The 18479-nt window shown below is 42.5% G+C and overlaps 2 protein-coding genes across 5 annotated transcripts; both read right to left on the reverse strand.

Annotated features, from left to right (window-relative positions):
- Nucleotides 1-1175: 1175 nt before the first annotated feature.
- Nucleotides 1176-8178, reverse strand: pdp1 (pyruvate dehydrogenase phosphatase catalytic subunit 1). The gene is made up of 9 exons (XM_052066098.1): nt 8060-8178; nt 6551-6788; nt 6307-6474; nt 4997-5208; nt 4354-4435; nt 4078-4172; nt 3104-3272; nt 2808-3026; nt 1176-2483 (listed from the first exon to the last, which is right to left on the reverse strand). Exons 2-9 carry the CDS (start codon nt 6773-6775, stop codon nt 2109-2111), a joined length of 1545 nt encoding a protein of 514 aa, XP_051922058.1. The 5' UTR covers nt 6776-6788; nt 8060-8178; the 3' UTR covers nt 1176-2108.
- Nucleotides 8179-9080: 902 nt separating this feature from the next.
- On the reverse strand, nt 9081-18105 carry tmem67 (transmembrane protein 67). Of its 4 annotated transcripts, XM_052066065.1 has the most exons (28): nt 17886-18105; nt 17190-17278; nt 17003-17093; nt 16821-16920; nt 16154-16217; nt 15251-15322; nt 14709-14771; nt 14464-14618; nt 14270-14378; nt 14116-14202; nt 13677-13742; nt 13444-13597; nt 13257-13377; nt 13056-13161; nt 12011-12067; nt 11837-11935; nt 11656-11754; nt 11491-11577; nt 11293-11392; nt 11065-11204; nt 10830-10970; nt 10667-10747; nt 10291-10407; nt 10088-10204; nt 9881-9988; nt 9650-9752; nt 9422-9564; nt 9081-9328 (listed from the first exon to the last, which is right to left on the reverse strand). In XM_052066065.1, exons 1-28 carry the CDS (start codon nt 18085-18087, stop codon nt 9248-9250), a joined length of 2952 nt encoding a protein of 983 aa, XP_051922025.1. In that variant the 5' UTR covers nt 18088-18105; the 3' UTR covers nt 9081-9247. The 4 variants fall into 4 exon arrangements, with proteins under 4 accessions (XP_051922025.1, XP_051922024.1, XP_051922027.1 ...); XM_052066064.1 differs by having other exon boundaries at nt 13257-13597; XM_052066067.1 differs by lacking the exon at nt 17886-18105 and having other exon boundaries at nt 17003-17089.
- Nucleotides 18106-18479: the final 374 nt, after the last annotated feature.

The raw sequence follows: 18479 nt of genomic DNA on the forward strand, positions 1-18479 counted from the left end.
ACGCCTTCCCATACATGGTCGGTTTTTTTTCGTCTAAAAATGCCTTACATACATGGTCGTTTTTTCGGTTAAAAACACCTTCCTGTCCATGGTCAGGTTTTTTTTCGGCTAAAAACGCCTTATTATATGCATGGTCGTTTTTTTCGACTAAAAACGCCTTACTAGCCATGGTCGGGTTTTTTTTTGTCTAAAAATTTATTACTAGACATGGTTGGATTTTTTTCGGCGAAAAACGCCTTACTAGATACATGGTCGTTTTTTTTCGTCTAAAAACGGCTTACTATACACGGTTGTTTTTTTCGTCCAAAAACGCCTTATTGTACATGGTCGTTTTTTCGGCTCAAAACACCTTACTATACGTGGTCGTTTTTTTCGGCTAAAACTGCCTTACTATACACGGTCGTTTTTTTTCGTCTAAAACTGCCTTACTATACATGGTTGTTTTTTTTCGGCTAAAAACACCTTACTGTACATGGTCGTTTTCTTCGTCTAAAAACAGCTTACGATACATGGTCGTTTTTTTTTTCCGTCGAAAAACTCCTTATTCTTCATGGTCGTTTTTTTCGGCTCAAAACACCTTACTATACATGGTCTTTTTTTTGGTCGAAAAACGCCTTTCCTTTGATTTGGTATAAAGAAGCACAAGAACATTTGGAAAATTTTGAAATTTAATGAACGTGTCTTTTACAAAACATTTCATGAAGCACCTTACATTTTAATGTGCAATTTACTTTTATCATTCACATATATGCATTGCAACTGATCCCAATGATGAGCCCGGTAGTCCAGTGATTAGCACGTCGCCTTCACAGTGCAGAGGTACCGGGTTCGATTCCAGCTGCGGCCTCCCTGTGTGGAGTTTGCATGTTCTCCCCGGGCCTGCGTGGGTTTTCTCCGGGTGCTCCGGTTTCCTCCCACGTTCCAAGAACACGCACGGCAGGCTGATTGAACACATGAAAACGGTCCCTAGGTGTGAGTGTGAGCGTGCGTGGTTGTTCGTCTCTGTGTGCCCTGCGATTGGCTGGCAACCGATTCAGGGTGTCCCCCGCCTACTGCCCGAAGACGGCTGGGATAGGCTCCAGCACCCCCCTCGACCCTAGTGAGGATTAAGCGGTTCGGAAAATGATGGATGGGTAGGTGGGGCTGCTTCAGCAAGACGGAAAAACACTGGAAGCTTTTTTTTTTAAACTACCGGTATTTAATAAGCCATATACAAAATGGGACCCGACTAGATCATTTATACATACACCAAAGACAAGACAATCACTCGTAATGTAACATGGAATAAATATTCAAGCAGTTGACTGCCATTTAAATATGAAGCAAAATGTAGAACTGGAGTTCGGTTCCAAAGAGAGTATAAATTAAAGCCTTAGTAACTGTGCAGCATGTTGCTATGGTGCGACACAAAATAAGAAAATGAAGTGGAGCGTTGTCAGATATGTTGGATTTGCCACCAAAACAAGGCCAAAGAGATTTCTTCTGAATGATAACATTCTTACACATACAGCACATATGACAATAAAGTTGTATCCAATCCAAATTCTTGTGCAACACGAGTTTACTCTTTTGGGCACCGAAAATTCAGCCGAAAATGGTCACTCGGTCAATGTTGCCCAAATCTCTAGTTGACAAACCTCTTTATAAACTTTTAGGTGATTTTTTTCTAATCCACCGAATCTTGAAATTTTACACAAAAACACATTACAGAAATCTCTTTGTCGGATTTTAAAGTATTCTAATTTCTTTCCGTGAATCCTTTTTTTCCAGCCACAGATTCCTCATTATCGGTGTGAACAAGAAATGTTGATGTGAGTGCATCCCTACAATTTTACATCTTTTTTTTCATCCTGTCAATTATGCTCTTAGGAATTTCTTTTCCAACCTGGAAAAGACACTTTAAACTCGGGATCTTCTGGCACAAAATAAAATTGCCACGGTGTCAATGCACACAGAATATAATGTGTGTGTGTGTGGATAGTCAGTATCGCAAAATGATACACAATATAATACAGTCGGCTCCGAAACAACAAAAGTGGATCATTTTTAATTCCCATAAATAATAAAGTCAGGTATTAAAATATATGAACAAGCGTGTAAGTGTAGGCTTAGTCTTCGTGCCGCCGCGCTCCGATCACATGAGGGTTAAACTGGGAGATGATGATGGTGATGTCGTCACGGTACATGCGGGCCAGCTCCTCGGGCAGCGACAGCATCTTGGAGAGCCTCTCGTGATCCACCGTGCCGAACTCGTTGTTGCCCACGGCGTGCCGCATCAGGTGGGTGGCTGCGTTTTGGTCCTCGAAGTCCGACGACACGCGAGCCTTGCGTTCCTCCAGCAGCCCCTGCATCTGTCCCAGGGTGACCTTGTAGCCCCCCACCGTGAGCGGCTGCTGCTGGTGCACGCCGGTCAAATACTCGCCGACGATGCGGACCACTTCTTGTCTGTGCAGAGTCTCCCAGAGGCCATCTGAACCGATCACCTGTGGAGGCAGACTGGGATTCACTATTCGGAATTATATTCTTGATTATTACTGTATGAGTATGAAAACCTCCAATTTTCCCTTTTCACCGGTAAGTTTGTTTGCATTGGGGCCAAGTGGGACAGGAACCAAGCAGATTGCCTACCCATTACTATGACAAAGCAAGTGCCCATCTTCTAAAGTGCTATACTGCCACCAACAGGAGTGGAGTGGTATTGACAAGCGACAGTTTTTGCCCCCCAAAAAGTTGGCTGCACATATTTAGGATGCTCCAATCTTGGAGGAAATCTTTGTTTCAGAAGGCTCTCGGCACTTGTCTCTCACCAAGAAGCGATCCTGCGGTCTGAGCCGGTGGTAGGTGATCTCGGGCTCGGCCGTCAGGTAAGGAGGCGTGTGGTAGTTGGGCGGGATGAACTTGGTGTGCTCGTTTTCGTGCAGCTGATCGGGCCCAGATTCCAACACTCGCTTCTGCAGCTCGATGCCCCACTTGAACTTTACGTCTCCGAACGCTCTGAAGGGCATGAGCAGGCCCAACAAACGGTCCTGAGGAAGGGGGGAGAGAACACAATGAGCCAGGCGGGAATTCAACACAATCAACACGTACGTGGAGGAAATTGTACCTGTCGTATAACAGTCTTCCTTTCTGAAGGCGGGTGTTCTTCACGAATCCGAGCCACTTCATCCTCGTTCTGGGCACAGTGGTCATTAGAGAGTGTGTGAGCGGTAAAGGAACCGTCCTCCTCCTGCACCCCGAGCACTGCCCGAGCATCTCCTGCATTGGCTATATACCTTTAGGAGAAGAGAGCGTTGTTATTCTTCATTGCCAATGTCCCTTTAGATTTATATAGAAATATAGATGGATTAGCGCCATAGATTGATTAGATGCACCAGATTAACTGTTCATATTATCAAATCAAATCTCCTGCATTTTTTTTCGGGGGGGCTGCTCAAGCACCTACCTTCATGATGTCAAAAATATATTGTAATGCTGGTGTCCAAACTACGGCACAGGGCCATTTTGCGTCTTGCCATGCATTTTTTAGCAGCCCGCAGGATGTACCACAAATAACGTGATTTGGTCCTTAATGCTAAAAAGTGTGTGTGTGTCGGGGGCGGGGGAGGTGAACTTGATTTTTCTAGATATGCTAATAAACTGACATTTTCAGCTACTGTTTAATATATATATTTTTTCTGTATGCGGCTCTTGAAGGAAAAAGTTTGCACGCCCTTGATGTACTGCCAACAAATGCAGATAGGATCAGGTCACATGCACAAGAATGAAGTACAGTGATCCCTCGCTATTTCACGGTTCGTTTATCGCGGCTTCGTGCATCACGGATTTTTTTCAAACATTCATAAAAAAAATTTTAAGTCACAAAAATCTGTGTTTAAGTGTTGTTTACTATGCATGCTACGTGTGCGCACTCTGCACAAGCTGGGAAGGTCGATTTTTTGGGGCTTCTGTGTCTACTTTGTCCTGCGGTGTTTATATTTTCATACGTAGTATGTCGATTACATCCGAGAGAAAATACGTGTGTGCGGCCAACAGACCAAATGTTTTGATACGTGTTTTGTCAAGACTTGTTATTCGTACAGGTCAGCTCCATCGATGTGAGCCACGCATGCCGTCGCTCCAGAGAAGGCCACTCTCAGAACCCAGTAGTGCAGGAAAGCATTTGGGTCTCCAACCTGGAAGATCCAACAGGCATTTAACCCTTTCAAGGACAGCGGTTACTACACGTACAGCTTCTCATGTTATCGGGTTTCAAGGTCCAAGATCGGGTTAATGTACCATGATATGACATTTAAAATGGGATGTTGTTTGGGGGGGAAAAAAAGTATACACAGTATAGGACCACGTGTGCTGCACCTGAGCCTCCAAAGAAATGTCATTGTCCAGTCTCTTGAAGGCGTTCATGAGAGCTTCCCTAGTGTCGGGGACGTCACCTGGGCTGAAAACAGAGAGAACAGAAGAGCTCCATCACAAATCACATCGCAAAGATCAACTGTACGGGTTTTTCGGGGGGAGATGACCACACGGTCTTGGTTGTTGTGTTGCTTTACATGCAGCATGACCACAAATATTTTTTCTTATGTCATTGCTTGCGTTCGTAAACTTCAAAATGCCAAGTCTTCTAATCTTTTTGCCATTGATATAGTCATTTAAAAAATATCTATCTATAGTTTGTTCAAATGTATACTTTGAATTCATTTATCTCATGAAATACTTTGTCAGTCATTTTCAAACCTTTTACGCCAAGTACCACTGGAAAAAAAAATTAAATACTGCGCGCCCCAAGTGCCACCATCACAAAACTACTTTTTCGATTAAAATACAGTAGCGCAGTGAGTCTACGTGTTCATTGTTCCAAACAATCAAGTAAAAATTGTATCCCTTGCAAGAGATTTGCAAGAGTCCACTGTAACATTTTACATAGCTCATAATTTGAGTCCCAAATCTTTTGTCTGGCAAGTGTGATCTATCGCATTTTTTTTCTTTCCGCACATCTTACTTGGTGAGATCGATGAGCTCCTGCCAGTAGGTGCGAAGGCTGTTGAAGTAGAGCGTCTGAGCCTCCCTGCTGAAGTAGTCGTTGGGGTGTTTTTGCCACTGCAGGATGGGACTGAGTGCCCGGCCCGTCTCCACCGCGGCCTCCAGTTCGCAAAGCGTGTCGTGCGGCAACAGGGACACGGCGATGTAGTAAAAGAGCCTTTCGCTGAGCGCCTGGTGAGGAGGACCATCTTGTTAAAGTTGCAACCTGACATAATACTACACAAGGACTGGCGACTGGAGTTCAAGTGTGTCTGCAAACCATTAACAGTGCTCCATTTTTTACAGTGCATCTGGAAACTATTAACAGTGTTCCTATTCTTCCGCATAGTTACAGCCTTATTCCAAAATGGATTTAATTACGTTTTTCCTACATATAAATAATTATGCTGTATTGTGCGAGAGAATTTAGGGAAAATGACAATTAATGTGGTACTAATTTTTTTTTTTGCGACCTTGCTAGTTAGAGTATTTTGGAGGCAATCATTTCATAGGAGTTTTTACACACAATACGTAGAGTTTGTTTTTCTTCCTACGCCTTTGATACATTTACAATTTGCTTGCTCTCTGTATTGCTGTTTCTCAACTATTAAGAGTCGGTCTGGAACAGGGTTAGAGTAGTTTGGGATTTTTTGTTATGGTTAGTTTTGATTTTGTTTGGGCTTTTTTTTTTAATTCATGTAATTTTAATTTGTTTTAAGAGATTTATCTAAAGTTTTTTTTTAATTGTATGCTCCATTTTATTAGTGTGAGTATTAGTTTTAGCTTTTTAATATATGGAGTATTTGTCAAGTGCAAGATCAAAAGGACAAGTCATTAATAAGTAAACTACAATTCCATAATGACAGCTTGGCGTTCTTTCTTCTGTACAGCCGAACTGTGACACAGTCAAAAAACACATTTAAAATAAAGACAAAAGCGTATGTATGAGCTGAAATGACAAAGATGAAACGAAAGAAAACAAAGGACATTTTCGCTAGAGATAAAGTTAGTTTGATGACGTTCCATTTCTCTCTATTTTTTTCAGCACAAGCATTTATATTTAATTTTACTTATGATTATTCAATTTTAGTTTTGGTTATTTCATTAGTTTTCATTAGCTATAACAACATTAGACTGTAAAATATCCCGCGGAATAAAAGGAAGTTTGGTGTGTTCGTTTTTTGGAATAAGCTACAACATAAAATGTGGATAAAGTGAATTGCCGTGAGTACTTTATGCATGCACTGTAGAAACTATCTTGGAATGTCTTAATCAGTAGTTGCATTGTACCTGCGCACAAGCACATCCAGCGTGGCCATCAAACACACCCAGCAGCATTCCTCTCGTCTGCAGACATGTTGCAGCACTGCGGCGGTCTTCTATTGGAGCGTTTGCTGGCAGCTGATTGCTCTCAAAGCCCATCACGGATGACAGGTTCTTGCCATCAAACTCGGGAACCTACAAGCACCCACGCATGTCCAAATTAGAGCAACTATTTAACACGGAGATGGCGCGGAGGCGTTTTCCAGCGAACCTTGAAGCTGTACTCGTTGGCTTTGAGTATGGAGTTTACTTGAGGTGGAGTGAGGATGTAGCTGTGAAGCGTGGAGGTGGTCTGGTAACATCTTGAGGGAGTGTGACTCATGTGGTTAGGGCGCCACGAGGCGGATGACACCAATTGGGGCTGGCATGGTAACAGATGGGAGGACAAGACTTTCACCCGAGGCAAGCCCCTGAACAGCTGTGACATCACGGGCATGGCAGACAAAGCACTGCAGACGCACATATACAGTTATTGCAGTTGTGAGGTGTATAGAAATATAGTCTCTGTTCACATCTAGACAAATGGTATAAAACTGATAGGATATTGCTTCACAGTGCATATGGATAAAATGTAGTACGGTATACGATGGACCAGCCTCAACACAGTCAAGATGAAGAATGTGAAGATTTCTGTGTTTTAAGCTGTGGACTTGACAAGTAAGCCACCGAGAACAAGCGTGGGCTAACTCTTAACCATTGCCTGTACAGTTGGACAGATGCCACGATGGCTTGCGGAAAAATACATATCATACGTGAAAACTTCCCCACGGATGTCTACTTGATGAGTACAAGAAAACAAAGACCGTGATATAGCAACATTACTCTGAATAATTAACTGCAATTAGCTTAGAGGGATGTCAACCACAGGACCGACTACTACAAACAGGACATTAAGTATACCTGCATAATCTAATGAGATCTTGTGGAGCTCAAGTCGAAATATTAGAAAAAGCGACACAACAACAACCCCCACAGTCGATCCAACTATTTATTTTATGCTTATCCTTATTCGACTCCGAGCCTATCACAGCATGTCAAGTCGATTTCATCATGAAAACAAAACGTGTGACACTCGAGACAAGGACTGGCAGACACACAGTAATTAAATACTTTGTGGCTGGAGCTGCAAACAAGTATAGGTCAGCAGATCGGCTGAAAATAGCGTCAGCTCAAGGTTTGGGCGGTGAGAAATTTTTGATGCGGTCATAACTTGGTGGGTTGGCTTCTAGAACGGATGCTAGTTCCATGTTACATATTCAAAGGTATGTCCAAGCGTGCGGATGCTGCGTTCCTCATAGTAATAATAGACCTCGATGGAGGACCCAGGCTGTGTGTCCTCCATAAACACAAGACGAAAAGTGAGCCACTGGGGGCCAGCAACTGTGGCAAAGTTGCTTTATTTGTTGACATCACATTCCATGACCTAGCTAGCAGCGAGGGGGAGCGTCGAAGAAAACTACAGTCGTTATCGTGGCTCGCGAGACGAAAAGAAAAACGCTCAATGACTTAAATGTCGGACAGTTTGCAATCCGACAAGGTTAAGTACTCATTTGGCTTGCAAATGCGTCGGCTAACAGGGCAGAGCTGCCAAATTCGAAATGGAATCAGGGGTTACACCCACCACTTCAATTACGATTTACAGGGAAACTGTGTCGAGGTCACTCAAAAAGCTCAATTTGTCGGATTCAGTTGGTTCTCTACATAAAACAACGCCACCCACCTGCACTCTTGGATGTAAAGACGTTCTTAAAGATCATGGCTCGAGCCCAAGCACTGCCAGCCAGGCGCCGCGCTAGTCTACCAGCGCTCGACCGCAAAGTGGAAGCTCATTGGCTGAGCGCTCAACGCAATATCAGTGACTCAGATGAAAATAATGACTTTCAAAATAAGATGAGTCCAAATAAAATCTTTACCGATTACATACTGTACTGTCCTTTACACACATACAACCAAGTGGCTAAAGTAGTCAGACTATTCGATGTGGAAGTACAAAAGTACAAACACGGAACTTGCATTATAAACAGACAAACTAATAAATAAATAACAGACTCGGCTAAAGTTACGCCTGATTTTTTTAAATGGTAAATTATCAAACCTTTATGCAGCTCGTTCCGTAATAAGGTTTGATAATTAGAGAAGTGTAGCTCGAACATTTAATAAAGACCGCATAGGCAACAATATCAACCGCCATTAAACGCCATGCAGCGAAGGACGCGAAAGTCTCTGACATAATTTATATCGTTAAAATGTGAAAATTATCACATTATTATATTAAACGTACCAAAGGTAAACGCCGTCATGCTATTACGTGATATTGACTTTTTGGGATGTGGCAGCGATTAAGAAAAACTAGCAAAGGTTGGCGCAGGCTTCCCACCGCAAGTTTGCTCATGTTGTTAAGTGACAATTAAAAACATGTAACTAATATTGGTACAAATACACAATCTGTTTTTTTTTTCAGATTAGATGGAGAATGTTTAATGCCATAGCAGGGTGGTGGTTTTCAGGCTGGCAGAAGAGACCATGCATTCAACAATATTTTTTGTAGCAACATCAACCAATTCTCTTTAATAAAACCATGGATGGGCCATATCTTGCTTCTCCAAAGACTCTGAATTGTTCAGTAGTAGTGTGACTGTGGGGTTTTTTTGGGTCTCTACATGTCCTGCGACTGGCTGGCGACTAGTACACCCACCTCTCGCCCAGAGTAACATAAAATGAAATAACAGAAGCACAGTGAATTAAAATTACTGTAAAAATGCTTTAATCGATAAAAATAAATTGACATGGAAATATATACCACAACTAGGAATATGTATGTAAAAATGTCTTCAAAAGTGAATTGCAAATACTGTAACATAAAAACCAAGCATAAATTACAGTTTAACAACACGGCTACCAGAAGTGATCATATCAAAAATCTGTCATCCACCAGTGTTTTGTTGACGAGGTTTCTCCTTCCGAAAGAATTGCGAATCCTTTCAAAGATCTGTTTGGAATAAACAGACGTTTTATTACAATCAAGTAATGCTGATGCACCAACTATACACTTTACTTTTCTGTATATCTACAAAATACTGACCATTTGCTGTAAGTATGTAAGGATAGCAGCAAGTACAAAGTTCTGAGAAGCGAGGTCGACAACGCAGAAGAACAGGGTGTCAAATATCAGCAGTGTGCCCTCATTTCCATAATAGAGTGTATCACTGAAGGAGTGTCCTTCATCTGCGGTGACAAACAGTCGTTATCTTTTTGCATGCATGCAGCACCAAACGCAAATGTACATCACATTCAATCAGCAAGTTGATACCATTATAAAAGATGCTCTTATCATTCGGTTCAAGGAACTCCATGCCCATGACCCTCTCCAACGCCAGTTTGTCTCTTACAATGTAGTCCATGTCAGGGTGGGCCTGAGGAGAGGATGACAATGTGACTACAGAAGACAACATTTTAAAAATGGAATGGAAAATTCAATATAATAAAATAGGAAGAGAATGGAACAAATAACAGCATGCAAAGCCTCATGGGGGTGACTAACATGATCTATGACTGATCCAAGAAAGTGGTTCATGGTTTGGTAGGCTCGGATGTTTTGGTCAGACTGGTTGAATGAGGGCCCGTCCATGAGCCTTGATGGTCCGTGTCGCTGAAATTCAATCAATTAAAAACAAAATTTAAAAAAAAGAAATATTAAAATCCAAACATTTTCCTTGACAACATTCTGAGTGGGGAGACAGGCACAAACCCTGGTGAAAGAGTCCCGTATCCTGTCGTAATGTGAGCGCAACCGTGCGGAAAGGGCCACCTGGAAAGTCTGCATGTCTGTGTTGGGAAGAAGACCTCGTTGGCCACACAGTGACTCCTTCACATGGGAAAGATGACATATGAGACAGATACAAATTGAACAATGTGTGTAAAAGTGATAATCGGGTCTGTAAGTGGACATACAGCTTCTCTTCTGAGATTGCTGTTCATTTCCTCCATGTTGGTATCAGCGTGGCCGTGGACAGAGCGCCCATGGATGTAGTAGCCAAAACAGCGCTGAGGTAAGACAAGCACGGAAATCTGCAAAGAAAAAAACACACTCAAGTGAAACTTAACAAACAGATAAAAACTTGAATTATCCTTGGACACATTGTCCCACTCCTGTAAATGTTCAGGGGCTGAGGGGCATATAAAAAAAACACAGACCGTGCTCTACTTGCCTACCCCTGATTTTGTCTTTAATTAACCTAAGATGGACGTTTTTGGAAATGCGACGCAAAGAATACACGCAGATTCCTCATTAGCTCAGTAAAATACAATTTGACACAAAGTTACTCACATTACTGATTGAGCAGAGATCCACAAACTGGCGGATTTTGTCTTCCACAAAATGCTCATAAAATACGGTGAAGAAAAGGACCTGTGTGGATCAATGTTAACATCCATTAAGAGATTAGCACCGCATTAAGGGTTAATACGAAGTGAGGAATAAAAGTGAAAACCTGCAGAAGTCCAATGCACAGCCAGAGTGTTGCCGACAGACCATAGCGCATGATAAGGCTGTATGAAGGTGTGTACACTTGTGGGGGGCGCTGCAGAGTTGGCCAGGGGTCCCTCAGGGCTAAATTGGAGAAACCCAACACCTACACAAATCATCGAGAGTGATATTGACTGAGGAATGTCAGTTAAAAAAAACAAACAAAAAAAAAATCAAGCCATGCGTAGAGTGAGAAGCACTTCAAGGAAGAAGAGCACAGCCATGATCTGGAAGTTTGGCCGAATCTTGCGGATGGTCTGGATCTCGTTCCACTCGTTGGCTACAAAGTAGGTTCTCCAGATGCTGACAGGTGAGGCGTCACGTTTCTGCTGGCCGTTGGCTGAAACAGCGGCACATAGTTTGAACACACATGGAAGCAAAGACATTAGGCGCAAATGGAACGCTTACAGTGACTCCTATTTTAACACCTGGCACATTCCTGCTTGCTTTGCTGCGTGGCCTTTCCCAGTCAATGAAGAAGACGTCTACAGATAACTGCACAATCAGCTTGTGGAGGAACTGCACTGTCTGGACGCAACGTCAAAAATACAGGATATGTAGTACACGGACCCCCTCTAGCGTTCAAAACGAGTATTGCCCTTGTTCTCATATTTTGACCGACTCACCTTAAGAGCAAACGTACAGCAGATGTACGTCACAAACTGCTCCTCTTGATGAGGGAGCGGCAATAACACCGAGGCATGCTGTTGGGCCTAAAACCATCGATAAAGATTGCGATCAAAGTTAGACATCGGGCGCTACAAGAGAAGGTTCCAGGGAATGAAGCACACCTTGTAAAGGATGAGCCAGTAAAGTCCAGTTCCCACAGTGACGGCAAGGAAAACATTGGCCAGATCTCCGGCGTAAAACAAGAAAAACATCAGCATGGTCTGAAATCAAGAGGAAGCGGAGGGCCAAGATTGACACCCGGACTAAAAAAAAATCCTCATTTATGCTTTATAGAAGCTTTACCCTCAAATCGATGACAGGTGAGGCGATCCTCCTCTTCCAGCTGACTGTTTTGAGCACTGACAAGAGCACAGCCAGACCAGCCAACACACCCAGAGCAGTCTGTGTCAAACACATGTAAATGTCTCAAGGCCGTGCGGGCAATGGTTAACGATGCCTTTTTGGTTTCATACTCACATCCGTCTTCAGGCGAGCCTCATTCTGATCCATCTCATACTCCACGGCAAAGCTCATCTGTAGGAGGAGAGAGCGCTATTCAGGGTAAAAGCTTGTAAATTGCCGATCTGCTTCACAGAGGTTGCAGTACCTCACCAGATTCAGCAGATAACACCATTTTTCTGTCTTACGTACATTTTTATGACATAAATGATGAGACCGGGACACTTTTCAAAAGGGGAAGCAAAAACAAAACAACTAAGATAATGTGGTTGTGCGAGTGTGCGTACACTCAGTGGACTGAGTGGAGGGAAATGAACAGCTCCAAATACCAGTCAATGTTAGTGCAAAAGCGTCAGCCGACTAAATCAGAACTTTATTTGGGTTTAATCAGACCCGATTTAATGGCGGAAGGTGTGTGATGCCTCCCATTAAATGCGCGTTCTAATATGATTGGTTAATGCTGAACATAGCCACATCCCACAACCAGTTTGAGGGTATGCACACTTGTACTAACTGAGAATCTCCAGTTGTTTATATTTTTGAATCCCCTCTTGATTTTTTTTTATAGGTCACATTAATGGTTGGAATTCTTTTAAAAAAATATTTACCTTGGGTTCCTTTTATATAACAAAAACCTATCTTTTGAAAAGGGGTTGTATACATTTTTTTTTTTAATCCACTGTATAGATTGACCGATGTTTGCGTGAAAAATGAGTTTGTTAACATGTTCCGCCAATCATTTGTTCATCCATCCATTTTTCCAAGCCGCTTTATCCTCACAAGGGTCGCGGGGGAGTGCCGGAGCCTACCCCAGCTGTCTTCATCCAGGAAGGGTACACCATAAACTTGTTACCAGCCAATCGACAAATACACTAATATTTGGAATTTGAATGAAGATTGAGTGTCTTGATCAACCAACCACAGGGCAGCGTAGAATGAGTTCCCACTGAGTGACATGACAAGTCCCTCCAAATCACGCAAGAGTGTAAGGGAAAGCAAAAGGCAAGTGCGTGTGTGTGTGTGTGTGTGTGTGTGTGTGCGTGTGGGCGCCCGCGGAACTCACAGACACAGTTTGTGTGTTGACATCGGTGACCAATACATCTTTGTACTCCACGCTCATCAGTGGGGGGAAGACCTGACCCTGTTGTGTGCCTGGAACCAATCGGAACCTGCACACATTTGCACATGCATGTCTACCATCCACCAGGCGCGTACAAAATTGGAACATTGATTTTCTGTGTCTTCAATGTGACGTCATCTCCACCTTATTTTCACAGAGTTGGCAATGCGGATGACTTTAGGAAGGAGGCTTGGAATTTTCTCCCTGCCACTCAGCGCGTCCACAAGAAACATACGCCGCGACAGGTACCAGTTGGTCATGCTTTCTGTATGAGAGCAAAGCATGAGGCATACCGTACAATCATACGCATGCGCACAAAAACAAATCCCACCTTGGTTAATGAACTTTCCATTATATTGCTGGTTAAGGACCAATGTGGGCAAAGGGAGAAGTTTTCTGCTCTCTTCTCCGCCGAGGTCCAGAAACACATCATAAAACAGCGGCTCAGGATACGCACGCAGCAGGTCTGCGACTGAAAGATCACACTACACACACACACACACTCACACATATGTACTAGTGCGTTGAAAACAACTGCTGTCAAGTGAACAATCGCAAACTTACACTTTCTTGGTAAGCGGTGCCAAAACTGAATGCTGATGTCCGTTTAATGGATGTTTCTGGACAAATCTAAAAACAGAAAGGGAATAATTCAACCAGTTTGAACATTTACACTGTAGGGAAAAAAATGATGAATGATGCCATTAAAATGAAATCAAATCAAATACGTTTGTTTTTTTTAATGAACCGAAGGAAATGTTTAAAAAACAAAAACTTCTTAAAGATTAAGTGCTAATTTATTGTACTTAAAAATTTTAAATGGGCTGTGTTTTTTTCGCCTGCAAGGCCGTGCACCACAATTTGGAGAATCCCTCCATTGGACTAATCAAATTTTAAATCGAGACTACCGGTACTCTCTTCTCTACTTATCTTTCAATGAATCCCATCAAAATCTTAAATACTGTCAGCGGGAAGTCAAGATCTATTTCAGCCCATGTTTTACCTGGAGATTGGCTCCTCCAATGGTTTCCCATCGAAGAAAGTCGCCTCTGACACTATAAACGGCAGCAAGCAGCTTAATCTCCGTATTCTGTCAGACAAACAGAAAGTGCCAATGAACAGAAATATTTCCCATATCGTTGTGATTTCAGTTCTACCTTGTTTCTTCCTCTGAAAATAAAGTTTACTGGGACTGGATCCGTCTGAAGGACTCGACTTGCCAATCCTGGTTCATCGCCATAATAAAGCCATGGTAGATTATGTCTCCTGGAAAAAGAAATGCTTAACACGGTCAAGAGTGGTGTTTAAATGTACCCAATGCTGTGTCCTAATAATTCACGCGATAGATTACCAGTAGGAGATGTCTTGAGTGGAGCTAAAGGCGGCCTGCGATCTGAAGACGGCGTTAAAGAGGCCACAGGCATCAACGCTCGCGCCGCTGAAGGAGTGCATGTTCATCACGCACATGTTGCCGAGGGCCTGGCACGCCGTCAGGTTGGAGAAATTCTGTTGACAGACGATTTGTTCACGTGCAGCGTAAAGATGATAAGAGAGCCGGACGGATTTTGATGGAATTAGAGAATATGTAAAAATTACAAGGCAGGCTGCTGCGGATGAGTAGAGATTTTTGAGGAACCAGGCAGACACGATGCTGAACTTCTGCAAGCGGGATAGAAACAAAAGCAAAAAATAATAATAACAATAATTTTAGATGCAAAATACTAAAAAAACGGACAGAAATTAGGCTCTTGATAGCTGAAAAGCAGCATGTTTCATCCAGACAAAAGATCAGATCTGAAAACACATCCGACGATGTACTTTTCAACATGCCACATCTGTCTGCTTCTTTGTTTGACATTACAGCTTCCGTGTACACGTAGTTTATTTATTCCAAACTGCATAAACACGAAGAGAAAAATTGTCATCGGGAGTGAAAATAAATGAAGATCTTTTTTTTATTTTAATGCATCTGTATTTACTTGTGGAATCAACAAATGTGTAGCATCACACCTAAATTTAAATTTGGTAGCACTCTAGGGAGGATTGCAATCCACCATTAAAACACACACACACACACACACACACACACACTTGGCGGAGATAACTAATACACCTAAAGTGTGAGAAGATGTACTCACCAACTGAGCAAAGTTGACACTGGGATTAATATTTATGGAAAGGCTTCCTGGTGGGATACACAACCCTCCTGTCTGGAAAGCCAAAGTGAAATAAAGACACAGTGAATATTCATTCATTCATCTTCCGAGCCGCTTGATCCTCACTAGGGTCGCGGGGGGTGCTGGAGCCTATCCCAGCTGTCTTCGGGCAGTAGGCGGGGGACACCCTGAATCGGTTGCCAGCCAATCGCAGGGCACACAGAAACGAACAACCACCCGCACTCACACTCACACCTAGGGACAATTTAGAGCGTCCAATCAGCCTGCCATGCATGTTATTGGAATGTGGGAGGAAACCGGAGCACCCGGAGAAAACCCACGCAGGCCCGGGGAGAACATGCAAACTCCACACAGGGAGGCCGGAGCTGGAATCGAACCTCTGCACTGTGAAGTCGACGTGCTAACCACTGGACTACCGGGCCGCCCACACAATGAATAATAAAAATATAAAATATACATACTGGAAATACATACATTTTTTAATATATGAGTTTATTGCCAGATGCTCGTGTATTGTGTGTACAGTACAAATGTCTTGTTCACCATTCGCTTAGTTTTAATCACACTATTATGACCACATATGACTCGAATATCACTAGAGGGGCAACGGGATGATTAGTGGTTGGTATGTCTGCCCCACAGTTCGTTGGCACGGGGTTCGATTTTCATGTAGGCCTTATACATTGACACACTATTAATGAGGTAAAAATCAGTTCATGTAGCTGCACTTTTATCCAGATTCTCACCAAAATAACACACAATAGGTACTTCATTGGCCCTGCTTATCCACCTCGCTAGAATGTTTTAAGGCGATCGGAAAAAGCTGTGTGTGTTGTTTAAGAGCAAGCGGTGGCGTGAGCTCACCAGCACAGAGGGAGGGTTACACACACAAGAGCTTTTGATGAAGGAAGCCTGACATCTCTCGCACCTGAAAACCAACGCACATGATAATAGAGGTGAGATCATCACAAGACAGCGACGTAGCATCATTAAAAGTGAAAATAAATAAGGATAAATAAATAAAATACTGTACATTACACTGCTTAATCTAATGTGACTGGTTCCACTGCTCCCGCTTCCTCACTCATGCAATTAACTAGTGCAACATTGCATTATCTAACTTGATGAAGGAAGACAATCCAAACTTCTTGGATCGGTTGTGAGGTAAATAAAGTCGCAGCTGCAGTCCAAGTGTTCCAAAGTTATGCACCAAATGCAAGTCAAACATGAAAGATATTACATCAAGCCTTAACAAATTCTCCAAACCAGACAAGCCATCGGAACAGGATCTCATCAGTAAAGGAAGATAACTGCTGAAGATTACATATCTACTTCAAACATCTGGTCAGAAAATACAACGTTACATGTTTTTAATGTCAGGCTGTTCATTTAATGGGAAATGCACCACTCTGTTTCGCTCATGAAATTGTAAGTCGTACTGTAATCACAGTGACTCACTAGCCATGACCGTCACGTCATTACGAATATTATGGATCAGATCCTGAGTTGTGTGCATGTACGGTGCCTATACCTGTCACCGCTGCTATTTGGGACTGAGAAAGCGGATCCATTTCCATTACACATCTCACATGTGGCCTCATCCAAAAGGTTTCCATGGACATCCCTCTCCACTGGAAAAAAAAACCAACCACAAGCAGAAAGGTCAAAACAAGTGCAACAATTACTTTTCACCTGACCAAATATTTCACTCACGGAGGATATGTCCGGCAGGGCACTGGCACTGCCCCTCATCAGTTGTACTGCCTGGGCAACGAATGCACCCAAAACCATCTTGAGTTACTGCCTGGAATCAAACTAGATAACTCATTAAGTATCTTGACAAATGACACACATGTTTATGTGAGATAAATAGGAAGAGAATAGAATGAACAACACTTACAGGCTTGTCTTCTGGACAAGGCTCACACGCAATGGAAGTCTGGTCAGTCGTGACTGTACGGAATCCACTTTGGCAAATGCAACTCAGCCCTGGAAAATATTTTTTGCTAATAACTCAGGTGATGAGCTGACAACGTTTTGGGAGGGACCACTATTATTTCCATCAATCCATTTTCTAAAGCGTTTGTCCTCATTAGTTGCCTGCGCTTCGATTCGAAATATACGATCATAACAGTGAGGCAGACGTGCCAATCACGAATCAACCATGCTACATCTTTTTGTAATTAAAACAACCTTACGAGTTGTAAATAACATTTAAAATAAAACAAATAAACCACTGCATCAATATATCAGAGTGAACATTGCACCTTATGTTCTTACATTTCCATTTCTACTTCTAATGCAAAGCTGTTGTTTTTTTTTTTTTTTGTTACATGGAAATCATTTTGAAAACGATTTTAGGTACTTTCGTCATTTTACTTTGGACATAAATCTGGAAAATAAAATGCTGCTTCAATTTGATTGTTTACAATTCGCCCGTATTATGTTATGGTGTTGTCTGAAGAAAGTGAAATCTTTCTAGGCCTTCTACTGCCAGCAAACCTCACATAAACTCCATATAATAGCATTTGCTGAATCTTAAACAAAACTAATGAAGAGTTTATATTAAAATTTTCTATTTTGAAGTGAGACAAACCTGCTGCGCTGCGTTGTTGATTTTCACCACAGCTCCCACACGACAAACTGGAGATGTCGAAGAACTCTTTCACATCGCAGTCTGAGGGGGTTTGAAAAGGAATTACATACTGTTGGCAGTGAACTGAATTCAAATACACAAAACCGAATAGGAAAACAAATTTGTAGGTGCTAACAATAAACGGGAGCGTCCCTGTTTCCATGGTGTGCTGGATTTTTCTTTTTCGTTTGCGGGTAGCATCAGACATTGTCAAGAACTAGCGCCACCCTGAGTACGGAGATACGCATGACAGCGAAACACTAAACGAAACTAAAATGTGTTTCCTATCAGGAAAGGTCAGAATCGGCACCAACTCTCCATCACCCTGAACAGGATAAGTGCAAACAGTAAAATGAATCAAAAAGTTGGAAGTTTGAGTCCAGGCTCGTGCCTTCCACTGTAGTGTTTGTGTGTTCTCCACGTGTTGCATGGGTGACCTCCCACATTTCCGAAAACATAAATGGAAGCTACAATGAAGACTGCACACTGTCCTCATAGGTATGAATGTGGGTGAAAATGGTTGTTGGTATTTATGTGCCACGTGGTTGGTGGTCT

This window comes from Hippocampus zosterae, chromosome 5 (assembly GCF_025434085.1).
Source record: "Hippocampus zosterae strain Florida chromosome 5, ASM2543408v3, whole genome shotgun sequence".
Lineage (NCBI taxonomy): Eukaryota > Metazoa > Chordata > Actinopteri > Syngnathiformes > Syngnathidae > Hippocampus > Hippocampus zosterae.